Genomic DNA, 15,611 nt, shown 5'->3' with positions numbered 1-15,611 from the left:
CATAATGACTAGTGTATGCATTAACTACAAACTCGGTCAATATATCAGTCATTATAAAAAGCTTTAGTTACAATTCAATAACGATATTTACCAAAGTTAGAATTATCCAGTATGGAGTTTGTTAACATGTGCCTGAGACATCAAACTAAGAACAGATGACTAAAGTTGTGTAAAATTGCAGTAAATAAATTCTTCGATTTTTAACCAATTTCATGTATTCCTTCACGATTTGCGATAACATATATTTTGAAGATATACTAGTACAATATATGCATAGGTTGAATGTTGGTTATTTTGTTTTTGTTTTGTTTTTTTTGTTGTTGTTTTTTGGGGGGGGATAATTCCCCAGGTCTATACTTTCTTTTGAACATCAGTTTAGATACTTTTATACTGGCTATTTCAGCTACCTGTACTGTGATGAAGTAAGCTTTGACCCGGACAACGTGCTCTCCGTCTTTTACTGCTGCAAGAAGTACAACGTTCAGTCTCTGTTGACCAAGTGCGTGGACTTCGTCAAGAACATGATGTCTGTCGACAACGTGTGTTCATTGTTCGAACAAGCTCACTTCTTTGACGAGAAGCAGTTGTACAAGAGTTGTCTCTCTTTCATTCACCGACAGGGGAGGAAAGTGTTGCAAACAACCGGATTCATTCAGCTCTCGCGCGCATGCGTTTTGGACGTCATTTCCTCCGACTGTTTGGCTTGTGAGGAAAGCTTTGTCTTCGAGGCTATGCTTCGCTGAAAATTCTTGGTGAACTGGTGTTCCAAATTCGGTTTGGCCTGTTCGACATGTCTATTATTCCTCAAAGGTTTCTACTCGCCAGATACTGACAGATGCTGAAAAGGTGATGCTTTTCCAGGCAATATCAGGCACAAAAGCTGACATGATGAAGTTTAATGGCAAAGAGAGAAACAAACCTGCTGGGAGGTATGGTTATCAGTAGGTCTGTCCCACCTTATTATATACACGGACTGCCTGTAGTTGTAGTCGGGTTTTACTTGTTTAGTTGGTTTTTATCGTCACCACTTCTTGTATATTTCGACATTTAGCATAAATACACTGGAGGCATTATCAGGGATTGCCAAAAGCAGATATTCGAGCCCATGTCTTCATTAGATGTTATTAAATGTTTTCCGATCTATGTCAATACGTATACTGTGTATCATGGAATGTTGATTTTGAATAAGAAATCTCCATCTGAACCTAAACGATGGCGCAGATGGGAAGTATTCAGATGTGAAAATACTGCTGAAATTGTTCTGGTATAAATGTGCATATTATTTCTGAACGTTTATGAAACTGCATCCTGTAATTTCTTTGATGGCCATTTTAGAAGTTGAGGTGATGAAGAATGATTATAATTTTATGGGTAGTCTATGTCGAAACGTAGCCTTTCACAGAATAAGAAGTTATTATTACCATTCTGCATCCAGTAATGTTAATTGTAATTAAATGTCTGTATATTAGGGCAGTGGTAGACTAACAACTAGTCTCTGAAATGAACATATTTTACTGAAAAAAGTTCATAGTAAAAAAATATATATATATAATGAAAAGGAGCCCTGAGACTTTCTTCATTTTCCTAAAGCTGAGGAGATCTAGACTTGCCACATTTTCTAGACTTGTGTGGGCTTTCTTGGATATATTTGCTTCAGGGTCTGTACGACAGACTAGGGCAGTGGTATCTTTAGAGAATAGACAGTATGTCTTTGTGTAATTTCCTTATCTTTTGGAAAGGACTTCACGCAAAACAAAATACTTTTACGAAAACTTCTTCAAATCGGTTTAAGCTGATTAAGATGCCATAACTTGTAAAACAGATCACATTCAGAGTTCTAGTATCACTGTAATAAGAAGTATCAGGTTCCAGTGGTTGGATGACGCCGTGTTGATGCAGGGTTTCTGAGGTCGCCCCGTTGGAGCCGAGAGCAGGGACCTTGCGCATTGTCTGTCTTCAGCATATGGTCCCACGCAGGAAGCGTACATCATGACATGCGCAATGTAGTTCTGTTCGTGGACCCCGTGGAAGAGATGGGACATGGGCCCCCGTGCATAAATACCAACATCTTCACCTCCGTGTGTTTCAATATTGTGCCGCACCGCTGCCTCAGAGGTATAATTCACATTGGCTGAAACGATAAAAACATCAGGAATTCCAAAGAATACATGAAGACTGAACAATACCAGATTTATTAAAAAGCACACAAATAAAATGATATTAAATAATCATGACTCGTAAACATTAGTGGAACATAATAGCTCTCGGAAATAGAAAAATCGCAAAACTAAGAAATGCAGAAACAGGCAACTGCAAGTTTTATGGTAAAGGTTTCGTAATAGCAAGGTGATGTTTATCGCGCCCTTTCAACCATTAAGCGTGAGGCCATCTAGTTTGAGGAAGCTTCTAAGTGAGTATTAATTAGAACAGAATGTTTTCGACAAAATTCATTGACAATTTTAGTTCCACTTCTGCATTACTCACTCGTTACATCATTCGTGAGGTTTCGCCGGCCTCCGTAGTTGACGTTTCGACCATTTCCGTAGATCAGCGTTGTGTATGTCAGGTTGTCATCGTCAAGAGACGTGTCCACCACACCTAGCCAAACATGGACATACTTGTTACTGAGGTTGTCACTTCTGTTTCAGGGCACACGTATATTAAAACGTCTTGGCGAAATAAATTTCAGTGACATAATACGTTTTTACGAGTGAATGTTGTTTTAACCAGGCAGCAACATTGTGGCCGTCCCATGGCTGCCTGTGTATCAACGAGTCTAGGTAATATGCAAAGCGGCTTAGAAAAAAACAGGTCATCTTGATACAAATCACCAGGCGAATCTCATTAAAGTCAGCGTCGACGACATATACCAGGGAAGGCTTGCTGTAGATTACATACTAGATATTCCAAATTCGGCATACAAAACGTATTCAGTTCTTGTTATACCGCTGAATGACCTCAGTTGTTTCGGGAGATGTATTTTGTCTGTGTCAAAATTGAGAAGGGAAATGTATCCGTCGTAAACGAGTACATATATTTATTTTGGTTTCGTTACAGTATATGCCAACCTGCGTTGGGCTGAGATGGCTGACTACCCGTGAAGGTCCGGGTTAGAATGAACTTTCAGTAACCCATGCTTGTCGTAAGAGGCGACTAACGGGATCGGGTGGTCAGACTCGCTGACTTGGTTGACACATGTCATCGGTTCCCAATTGCGCAGATCGATGCTCATGCTGTTGATCACTGGCTTGTCTGGTCCAGACTCGATTATTTACAGACATATAACTGGAATATTGCTGAGTGCGGCGTAACACTAAACTCACTCACTGACTCACTAAGATGGCTGACCGCTTCCCCGAGTATACACTTGGTCGCAAGTGGGGATTATGCACATGATGTGCCCATGATCTTGGCCATTCAAAAACAACAATCACATTTTTTTATTGTTAAATGCCAGGGAATATTGAAGAAGATATTTTACTTTTTTAAAACGAGTCGCTATTCGGATGTTCTGGAATATCATGAGTTGGTCATGAATGGTCGCGGAATAACACTGGTGGGCCACAGAAAGGCGTTATTCTGGAACAAAACCCCTTGCTCCCCTTTCCTGGCCATTTTTGGTACAAATGGGCTTAGCTTAAAGAATTGTCGTGGGACAACTTTCAACATGTCTGCACATATATCATTTCAACTGCAGACCCTCTTTAAAACACTCTGGACTTTGAGATAAAGTGTGACTTAACACAATGAACTACATCGTGGGTATAATGTAAACTACAAGACATATATAATATTATAAAACGTATTGCTGAAGAACGTCAGGCGCGGATTCTGATAGGGCTGGAGGCGGTGGGGTAGCTTAGTGGTTAAAGCGTCGTGACGCTGAAGACCCGGGTTTCGATTCTTCACATGGGTAAAATGTGTAAAGCCCATTTCCGGTGTCCCACGTCGTGATATTGCTGGAATTTTGCTAAAAGCGCACTCACTGACTTCATACATGAAAGACAGTTACCTTTTTGCGCAGCTATGCCACAGGAAGGGGCGACTTAGATGCTTTGTTTGTTTTTCTTTGTTATTTACAAGTCAAGTAAAAAAAAAAGAAACTTTAGAAAATATACTAATCATAGTATATTTCCTCTCCCCTCTTCGGCTTGAAGAGACAACATGGTGACAACTGGTCACTCATGGAGTCTGCCACAATATATGCAAAAGTCGAAACACGGAATGGCAAGAACGGCATTTGATTTGGCAAAGATGAAAAAGATGCTTGTTCTTGCTTAAACAATAAAACAATTTCAGGGCGCCCACGTATTTTAAGGACGCCAAGGCTAAAAGAAACCAAATAATCACTTTCATAAATTCTACCCCATTGTGACCCGGTTAACGCACCTACCAAGGATGTTGTTGCCTCTGGAAGGGTATCCGGCCATCATCATGGTGTGGGAGTGGTCAGCTGTGGTCACTATCAACGTGTCCCTGTGATTGGTCAGATTGTCAGCACGTGACACAGCTTCAGAAAATGCTACAGTGTCCGACAATGCCAGAGCGACTCTGTTTACATGATGCGCATGGTCGATGCGACCGCCTGAAAGATGGTTTGATTTTCGTTAAATTTTAAACTTTATTCCGGTTCTGTTATGTCTGGTGTTTTTTTCCATTAAGGCTTGCTGTCTGATGTGAACGATCAATGTATCTGAGGTAAAACAAACTGTTTATTGATGCTTAATAAGATCGCAGCAGTAGGGACGTTTGAAGTCGGTTGTAAGGCTTTCAAGGTTAGGTGAGGTGAGGTGAAATTGGGTTTAAAGTCGTGCTTGAGAATATTTCGCTCATATGACGACGTGCATGCGTGTGTATGTGTATGTGCAGCTGCTTGTACTAGCCCAGACTTAAGCTGATTTTATAGTGCTAGCCCACTGAGATGCCATGCCGCAGTGAAGCATGAATACCCCACTCAGACACATTATACTGACTCCGAGCCGACCAGTCCCTGTTGTACCCATTAATGCCAAGCGCCAGGCAGGGACCAACAATTACCATATTTTAACGTTTTTTTGGTATGACGCGGTCGGGGATCGAACCAGCGACCTTCCGCTCTCCGGGTGGACGCTCTAACCACTACACCACGGAGGCGGTCTCAAGGTTAGGTGAAGTGAAATGGGACTTAACGTCGTACTTAAGAATATTTAGCTCATATGACGGCTTTCAAGGCTTTGTGGATCTCGAAAGACGGATCCGGTCTTACAGAAGTGGGTGCAATGGTGGGTTTGACCAATCATCCACAAAGACGGCGTCGGCTTTGGCCAATCACCCACAAAACGTAAACTTTATCTAAAACCGTTAATAAATTACGTTCCCGACATGTAAGCTGTATGAAAGAGGGGTGTTGCCAGAACATCTAGCGTCAGAACCAGAGAGTTACCAGTCTCGATTACCGAAGATAAGAGATTCCTTCAGCCGTAACTGACTTAATAGTGATTAAATATATTTAAATCCCAATGGATGATCAATAAAGACACCCGGTGTTGGCCTCCATGAAACAGTTGCCCTTACCTTCCACGAAGAGGAAGTATCCCTTGGGGTTATTTCCTGAGTATCCGTATGGCCTTGTGTGTCAATACATCAAACAGCTGCCCTTACCTTCCACGAAGAGGAAGTATCCCTTGGGGGTTTTACTGAGTATCCGTATGGCCTTGTCTGTCACTACATGAAACAGTTGCCCTTACCTTCCACGAAGAGGAAGTGTCCCTTGGGGTTCTTCCTGAGTATTCGTATGGCCTTGTGTGTCAATACATGAAACAGTTGCCCTTACCTTCCACGAAGAGGAAGTATCCCTTGGGGGTTTTACTGAGTATCCGTATGGCCTTGTCTGTCACTACATGAAACAGCTGCCCTTACCTTCCACGAAGAGGAAGTATCCCTTGGGGGTTTTACTGAGTATCCGTATGGCCTTGTGTGTCAATACATCAAACAGCTGCCCTTACCTTCCACGAAGAGGAAGTATCCCTTGGGGTTGTTCCTGAGTATCCGTATGGCCTTGTCTGTCAATACATGAAACAGCTGCCCTTACCTTCCACGAAGAGGAAGTATCCCTTGGGGTTTTTCCTGAGTATTCGTATGGCCTTGTCTGTCATTACATGAAACAGCTGCCCTTACCTTCCACGAAGAGGAAGTATCCCTTGGGTTTTTTTCCTGAGTATCCGTATGGCCTTGTCTGTCAATACATGAAACAGCTGCCCTTACCTTCCACGAAGAGGAAGTATCCCTTGGGGTTTTTCCTAAGTATCCGTATGGCCTTGTCTGTCATGGCAGCTAAAGATGGCTCCTTGTTTGGATTCTGCTGCCTCTCAGCCTCAAACTGCATGTGGTCCTGGTTGAACAACCCTACAATGGCAACACCGTCACTACAGAATCAGGAGGCGGTGAGGTAGCTTTGTGGTTAAAACGTTTGCTCGTCACGCCGAAGACCCGGGTTCGATTCCCCACATGGGTACAATGTGTCAAGCCAATTTCTGGTGCCCTCCGCCGTGATATTGCTGGAATATTGCTATAAGCTAGTGATCAACAGCATGAGCATCGATCTATGTAATTGGGACACGATGGCATGTGTCATACCAAGTCAGCGAGCCTGATCACCAGTTCCTGTTGAGCATGGGTGGCTTAAGAACAACTCTAACCCGGATCTTCACGGGTACATCGCATTCAAGGTGGTTATAACACAAACACAGAGACAAGTCAGTTCTTTCCCCGCGGACTGTCCCCGGTTTTATACCATGCCACCGCTAAACATTGAAACCCCACCGGTGCGGCCAGTGCCTATCACATCCTTCTCATGCCGAGCGACAATCCGGGTATGATAGAGGGATCGAACCATATACCTTCCGTTCACCTGGAAGACGATCTGTCCACTAGACTAGACGAGGTGGTTCGATTCTTGATTACCACATCGCTTTTAGTGGTACATTTAACAAGTAGACATTTATGTAAAGATAAAATGATGTTTTTTCTGGTTAAATGCCCTTACTTCGAATAAACTGGCAATGTGGATTTTAGAAAGGACTTAGGTTTGAATCCCATCACAGGATGTAAGAAACCCTTCATTGGTACCCCTGTTATATAGCAGGAAACCAAGAGAAACGATTTTCTGACTTTCCCGTTCAACAAATTGTACTCTACCCAACAGGAAATCTGTCTCGAGCGGGTCGACGTTGTTGAAGTCGGTGAGGTTGGTGACGTATCGGTACTTCTGTTTATTTGCTGCCATTCGATTTTTCCACGCCTGAAGTTCAACATGTTTATATCTTACTGTTTACATAAAAGTCATTAAATTCCTGAATAAGCGCAGATAATAGCATAATCATGAAAAGTGGCCAATGGATTATTAAACAACAGATAAATTACAAACGATTCCTTAACATTGTATATATACATATAAAAGAACTGACTTCAATAGTTGTTACGTTAACGGAATTATCCCAACGGTCAAATGTGCCCTCATTGCTTTTATCTGTGTAGTATAAACACTGGTCTTTACATTTATGATCAGTACATAAACATGAATCCAGGCAAACAAACCAGTGATTGATATTATGAGCATGATAGTTCCACGCAGTCGAGCTACATGGGGTCAACCAAATCACGGACACCGGTTTGGTCAATGAGAGGTAAGAGGTCAACGGATCCTGACTTTGCTAAGGGACGCAACTCCTAACAGCACTGGGTTAAGAAAACATAAAATACACGCAAATGTGTCAACGTACGTCTATCAGATTCCTTTCATCCCTTCTTCCATGTTCTCTCTGTGCCTCGTTGTTGCCCTCGTCTGGGTCTAGGGCGGTGTTGGGGGTGAAGAACATCCGTCCTCCCCCTAGGAGTACCTGCAGCGACATTGCATACACACTCACCATTACATCGGATCTATTGGTGCTTGAATCATTATGTCTTGCATTTTTGTTATTTTTCAACAAAATGTTTTCATAAATTTATCTAAGCAAATTTATGGAAACATAATTTAAACTGCATATGAGCTACCCAGCAATATTGTACATAAGAATATTTAAGAATTATGCTTTAATAATATGGAAAGGAGAGGGGGGTCACTTACTTTGTACATGACATGCAGGGGGGTCACTTACTTTGTACATAAATTTTAAGGGGGGTGGGGGGTGGGGTGTCATTCACATTGTACATGCTTCTCCATAAAAATGTGATCATCCGCCCTAGCCATAAATTATGAAAGGTCCCTTAGCAATATGCCAACAATATCACGGTGGGGGATACCGGAAATGGGCTTCAGACATTGCAACCATGCGGGGAATCGAACCTGGGTCTTCGGCGTGACGACCGAACGTTTTAACCACTAGGCTACCCCACCGCCCCCTTAACAAAGACATATTCACCTGTATATCTGGATTGTCCTCAACCAGCTGTTCTGCTATGTCTTTACATCCGCCGGTCACCCCCACCATCTTTGAATCTCCCTCCCAGTTCCGGTTAGTCACGTGGGCGTAGCTGGCGGCAGGGGTGGCGTGTGTGATGCGTGTTGTCGTGATGACGCCGGCAGATTTCCCTAAGAAACGTAGATTTGTTGGTTTATTTTCTGTTTAATGTCGTACTTAGCAATATCCCAGCTATATGAATGGCGCCGGTATGTAAATAATCGAGTCTGGACCAGACACTTTAGTGATCGACATTATGAGCATCGATCTGCATGGCTCAAGAAAGTCAGCGAGTCTCTTCGTAGCCTCTTACAACAAGCATGGGTTGTTGAAGACCAAGACAAGCCCAGATCTTCACGGGTCAGAAACGTGTATGATTCTCACTTATCACAACGATTAATTAGGAAGTTTTGAAAAATCAAATTTTATTCGGTTATACAAAGTAAATAAGGTTTCTCTTGGCGGAAAAGCCAGATATAAGGCGCGCTTGTAAACCTGAGTAGTTGCGGAAACCGCACGTAAAATCTCAAAATAATCATCATCATCGGGGTAGTTCAATCTCTCCTGTGGTGTCAACGGAACATCTGGTCTGTTTTTCTTTTACTTTAATATCAGTATGCATTATGACCATGATCATTTTCCGTTGCCAGGCGGGGCATACTCGAATGTTGTCATAGTGGCAACGGCTCTGAACTGCAAGTATGAGTGGATTAGGGTATATGTACAGTGACTCATTCAACATCCGGGTCATAATGGCTGCTGAGAGTGAAATAGCGACGACCGGTAAAAACAAACGTGAGTTTTGTGCCAATGTGATTTTGAAATCGATACGAAACTGATTGATTATGTGATTTTATATGTATGTTATGCCATCTATGAATGTTAATAAATGATATCAAGGATGCATTGTTATATTTTTTATTACTGTGAATGTTTTTACATACGAAGACGATAACCAGATCTACAATTTCTGATATGCATGCAACAGTATGGCGATCATGACATTTAGTAAACATTGATATTTTCACACAAATACATTAATCCGACATTCTCGGTAATCCGACATATTTCTCTGCAACCACAAGTGTCGGATTAACGAGAGTTGGTTTCCGTTTGTTGCGCTGGTGCCTCGACGAGTACCACAGGAGAAGCCACAATGTGTTCTTGCTCTATATCTAAATTAGCAGGGTTTGTCAGAGAATGGTCCTATGCCCTTGTAAATATTTATGAGACAGATAGTTAGATATACAAATATATAGATACGTACGTACGTACGTACGCACACACACACACACACACAGACACACACACTCACACTCACACACATTATACATGACCTACGCCACTGAGGCAATATTAATAAACAAAATGAACGCGGTCGAGCAAACCCACGGTTGTTTCCATCTGATCCCCATTGTCATAGTATAGTACTGCAACAGCTCAGTGAGTAATGCTGCTTTAATATAAAACCTATAAATTACTGTTTAACAATTCGGTCGTCATACATGCATTATGCTCAACCTTGTAGTAATCTGTACTTACCCTGTTGGAGCGAAAACCTGAGTATAGACAGAACCTCGTTTCCTTCGACTGACTCGCACTTGTTGTATTCAGCATTACCGTTAACGCCGAGAGTGTTTGAGTTGGCCTTGACCCCAGTCAGGAATGCCGTTCCCGTCGCTGCAGAGTCGGGAGTTTGTTTATCGACGCTGTACGTCTGCAACAGACAATGGACATTAGAGGTCAAGTGGAATCTACCAAACTGGACAGAGTGGCGGCATGTGACTTTGATGAGCACTCTACATACACTATACATGTTTGTATTATTTTGCATATATACTACACAAATTTTGATAGAGAAATTTTGATTAATCAGCAACACCATTCAATATACGCTTTGGTTTTGTGTGTCACGGAAAGATGACAATTCATATCCCTGAGAAACAACCTAGAATGAGACGAAATTAATAATATTTTGTCAAACAATTAAGTCGTCTGCTTGCCGACTTAAAGATGAAGTGTTGTTTCCTATTAAGACATCATTATATTCACTCCAGTAACCGTAGAAATTGTAGACAGAAGTGCAATGATGAACCGACTCATTTTTCACACAGTATAAAAATATGATATGGTAGTCTGGACCAGACAATCCAGTGATCAACAGCATGAGCATCGATCTGCGCAATTGGGATACGCATCTAAAAGGTTATGTGAGTCAACAGACCTTGCAACGTCGTATGGAGTTGAAAAAGAGTAAGTGGGACTTTTTTTGGCACATTTATCGAATGATGCTACCAAGTCTGATTAGTTTATCGTGTCGGTAGCAATGTCCAATATATAGTATTAATTTCAACTAGACTCCCGTCGATCCTATAGTTAATTCGTGATTGCGTTAAATGATGAATGACTGCTTTTGCTTTTTCTTGAGTTTCCACGTTGATTGACAATTTCAATGTCAGCAGGGACAAGTTCTTTTCTTCATCTATCACGGAGATAAAACCTTTATCCCAGTTATACATGTCTAAAGTTGTTCGGTATATGATAAACGGATGTATTCAGGAAAGTGGAGAGACATGGGAACAACATGGTTATAAAACCAGTACTGAAATATTCACCAAACGTCGCTTTTCTTCCTAGTTACTTCACGAAAATAGTTATTTTATAAATCAATCAACAAACCTTTGCCAACGCAACATGCGGAAACTTGTCAAAACTGAGCGAATTTTCTTCTCCTGATTGACCTTTGACCTGCCCAGCAAAAATCCGACTGGCTGTGACTGTAGGGATCCCCATACCGTCGCCCAAGAAGAGAATGACGTTGTGAGCGACCCCTACGGTGGACTCCATATTTAGTGCTGCGTGGAGTTCGTCAAGAGCACTTTTGGTCCAATACTCTGGATCTGAAAAATTGGAAGAAACACATTTCTTGCACAACAGCTAATGATGCTGTCATTGTCAGTACAACATCACCAGACACACGACAACATTCATGACGTCGTGCATGTTTTAAATTTGTAGAAAAATTAAATAAAATTATTATGCGTCTATAAATACATAAACTGCAAGTGACCGGTTGCATTCGGTCAACCTAACGCCCCAAAATAACAATGTTCTTCCAAAAGAAGGGGAAACCGTTGGCTCAGTCGCCAAAGGTACCGCTATTGGTTGTGCCGAGTAACGCCCCTTGTTCATACCAGAACCCTGTCATCGTGTGTTCTAATCACGGATCATAATGATGATTCAATGGTTTGTAAAAACCACATCATGGGTTTTACCTAAATGGTAAACATCTATCACTGCATGATTTCACATAGAAATCACATAGAAAGGCAAATAACACAAACGTTAAGCAAAACGCCAACGATTTGGTGACAAGACTGCCCACTCGTCGAATGCATCTGTTATTCAGGTACATGTATTTTATTATCGTGAGAGCTAGATATAGTAGGTGAACACAGGCCCCCGTCAGTTCTCACAACCTCTTACTGACAACTTCTTATACCAATGGCCTATAAACACTCTCTTCATGGTGTGCATTCTCCAAGTGACGTCGTCGTTAGGCTGATTAGATTTATTGATCGAACCTTGAATAGGATCACCAGTGAATACAATTAACTAGGTTGGGATAGTTTATGTGCATTCTGACATGAGTCAGGGGAATTTAATGTTTAAACATATTCATACTTAAGAATTAAAAAATGATGTTGACGATTGTGCCTCAGTTGTTTAACTTGTTATTTTAAACCTTTTGAGGTTTGTCATACTTTAGATAGAAAAGGTATTGTGACATTATGTGAAACAAAACATTCGTGCTTCACACACAATTGTGTGTTATGGCAATAGAAATATCTGTTTTGTTTCGCTTTCTACTGGATGTGCATAGATGTGTGTTGGGGATAGCTTAGTGGTTAAAGCGTTCCCTCGTTTCGCCGAAGTCCTGGGTTCTATTCCAATGATATTGGCGTAATATTGCTAAAAGTGGCGTATAACCGCACTCACTCATTAACCTCCTGACAGCCTTTCCATGTACTACTATCCAAACCTGTAGCAGAACACTTACACCTTAACTCACAAAGTCCATGATCAACTTTAGTCATGTTTGAGCATTATATATCCAATGTTTCATTTCATGCGTGGTATTCCAGGTACTGCCCTTGATCTACGCCATTTAAAGTTGAATCTGGTGAAGCTCATTTGACTCGGTTTACACAAATGTAAGAACCGAGAGTGTATTCATTAATATTCATGTTAATAATGTATTACGTTGACAAATCACTCTTCACGTATATTTTATCAAATTTACCAAATTAATGGACATCCTGTCACTGGTTCCTTGAAACATCTTTCAGAGATTGGTTGGGGATCCTAGCACCTTGTCGTAAGAGTGAACTTAACGGATCGGGTGGTCAGGCTCGATGACCTGTGTGTCAGTGTCCTAGCAGGATGCTTCGGTGATCATAATATCAACCGCTGGTTTTGAATTCACAAGGCCCTTTCGAAAGTGGTCAAATGTGACACATGTTATACTTGTTGGTTGCTTGGTTGTTTAACGCCACACTCAGCAATATTCCAGCTATATGACGGCGGTCTGTAAATAATCGAGTCTGGACCAGACAATCCAGTGATCAACATCATGAGCAACGATCTACGCAATTGGGATACGATGACATGTGTCAACCAAGTTACCGAACCTGACCACCCGATCCCGTTAGTCGCCTCATACGACAAGCATAGGTTACTGAAGATCAATATTGTAACCCGGATGTTCAGGGGTTTGTTATGTACGATATATGATTGCTTGCTTGCTACTTGCTCTCTCTCTCCGGGCGGACGCTCTAACCACTACACCACGGAGGCGGTCCTATATCTCTCCCTCTCACTAAAGAACAGAGGGGTACACAGAGTACGTGATCTTGACTATCAGCTGTTAGACTTTTTGTGGAAGCCACGGTGGCTAAGTGGGTCAGATCGCTATCTTTGTGCGCTGGTGATTAGGTGCGTGACTCTGAGAATGTCGGTTCGAATCATGATAGGACTCAACCCGAAAAGTTAAAATTGAATCAGTGTTACACAAAAAGAAATCACAGAAAACAAAAAACAACCAGACAGCCTGACCCACCTTTGTCGTGTGTGTCCTTCCTGAAAGTCTGGGAATCGGGGAGGAGGACATATTGATGGGAAGGCCAGACCGACGTCACCAGGAGACACGCCGAGAGAAGTCCCTCCATAGCTGCACAAGGATTGAGGAGGAGCAGTGCAGACAACGTACCTCAGATATGGGTATACCCTGTCTGTATCCACCCGTATCTTGGCAGCTAATGTATGTGAGCAGTTTATTTATTTAACCTGTTTAAACAATTAGAGATTGCACTTCTTCACTGCGTTACTTGAAACACCTGCCATGGTGTTACCGTGTAAATTTTGTAATGTCTATAATCAAGGGAGGTAAGTTTATATCATTACTCTGACGAGTTCGGTGCTGTGGTACTTCAGTCAGTTCAGGGGCGGCGGGGTAGCCGAGTGGTTACAGCGTTCGTTCATCACGCCGAATACCCGGGTTCGATTCCCCACATGGGTACAACGTGTGAAGCCCATTTCTGGTGTCCTCAGCTGCGATATTGCTTGAATATTGCTAAAAGTGGCGTAAAACTGAACTCACTCACTCAGTTCAATTTAGTGAGTGCGCTTAGTTAATTCCATTGACACCACCAGAAATGGGCTTCACACATTGTACCCATGCCATGTGGGGAATCGAACCCAGGTCTTCGTCGTGACGAGCGAACGCTAACCACTTGGCTACCCAAGATCAATTAAGGCCACACGCAGGAATTCTCTTTCTCAAAAATTGAATTGAGTTGTGTTGAATTGAGATGAGTGTCAAATGACTGTCGCTAACATGTTTTATGTTGAATGCTCCAGTAAAGGCTGCAAAATTATTTGTGTAGACATCCGTAGGACATTTCCAGGACTTGTGACGATCTGTGTCGTTATGCTTGTCGTAAGAGGTTCCATTCCCCACATAGGCACAGTGTGTGAAACCGCTGTGATATTGCCAGAATATTGCTAAAAGCGGCGTAAAACCTCACTCACTCACTCATTCATTCAATAAACCTAACCTATTATCAAGCACGCATTCATTCATCCATTCATTCTTTCATTCTATAACCTAACCCATCCATTCATTTATTCATTCATTCAATAAACCTAACCTATTTATTACTCATTAGTGGCAAAAATGTCCACCCGCCTGGGTCGGTTGACCATGTCAACATTAATACATACATTCATGCTGACCCAGATAACGGTCGCGTTCGTGCGCTTGTCCTTTTCACATTCGTGTCCCACTGGTCTTTTTCCGGGACAAGCCAAATGATGCAACTTGGAGGTTACGGAAATGGGCGAGAGGTGACGAATGTTTCCGTGAAAGATCATCCGGCTAGTTTCGGTTAGTCCAAGCGCATCAACGGGCAAGTTCAAGGCTGATTGTCGCGACACCCAGAATACCAATCTGTTTCGAAGGTAACAGTCACATTAAATTATGTCATAATAACTAAAGAACATAACAGGTGGCGGCATTCAGCTTAAGATCAGTGTGAAATGCGATATACCCAGGTGTTGCATGAGCCGTCTGGTATTAACTAAACAAGTCATAATATTGACATTATGGTGTGTTAGCTGTATGATACATTGCAGAGTCATTGACTTTAGCCGTGATTTGAAGTCGCCCTGGCACCGAGTGTTCAAAAAGGCAGAATAAGTATCGGAAGGTGAAAATCTGAGGTACTATGTTGGAAACTGGAGCCAGTGACAGTTAGCTTTGCACGCAGGTCTCGTGCGGAATATGCCCGCGTGCAGCACGTGCTGTACGGTCCCCCGCAACCGTGCTTCTGTCAGACGACAATTGCCGCTGTGCGGATTATCTCAGCTAATCACGTAATGTTCGGTATCACGTGAGCACTTACTTTAGATTAGCTGATAGAATCCCAGTCAAACATCAACTTACAGGTAAGCCTCGTTTAACAATTATCTCAGATACATGCATGACAACTTGTTACACATTCTGAATTCGGGGGTTGGTTGGGAAGCCTTGTGGTTAAAGCGTCCGCTCGTCACAGCTAAGACCTGGGTTCGATTCCCCACATGGGTACAATGTGAAGCTCACTCACTGGCATC

General features: G+C 42.2%; 1 protein-coding gene across 1 annotated transcript; it reads right to left on the bottom strand.

Annotated features, from left to right (window-relative positions):
* Positions 1-1,758: 1,758 nt before the first annotated feature.
* Positions 1,759-13,684, bottom strand: LOC124280364 (alkaline phosphatase-like). Its single transcript, XM_046716274.1, has 10 exons — positions 13,558-13,684; positions 11,118-11,338; positions 9,981-10,155; positions 8,400-8,569; positions 7,761-7,877; positions 7,177-7,279; positions 6,244-6,384; positions 4,394-4,585; positions 2,485-2,598; positions 1,759-2,131 (listed from the first exon to the last, which is right to left on the bottom strand). The coding sequence occupies exons 1-10, from the start codon at positions 13,664-13,666 to the stop codon at positions 1,830-1,832; spliced, it is 1,644 nt and encodes a 547-aa protein (XP_046572230.1). The 5' UTR covers positions 13,667-13,684; the 3' UTR covers positions 1,759-1,829.
* Between the last annotated feature and the right edge of the window lie 1,927 nt (positions 13,685-15,611).

The sequence above is a fragment of the Haliotis rubra genome, unplaced genomic scaffold (assembly GCF_003918875.1).
Source record: "Haliotis rubra isolate DU_JTF1 unplaced genomic scaffold, ASM391887v1 Scf1076, whole genome shotgun sequence".
NCBI classification, from domain to species: domain Eukaryota; kingdom Metazoa; phylum Mollusca; class Gastropoda; order Lepetellida; family Haliotidae; genus Haliotis; species Haliotis rubra.
This window is presented reverse-complemented; position numbering and strand designations above follow the sequence as displayed.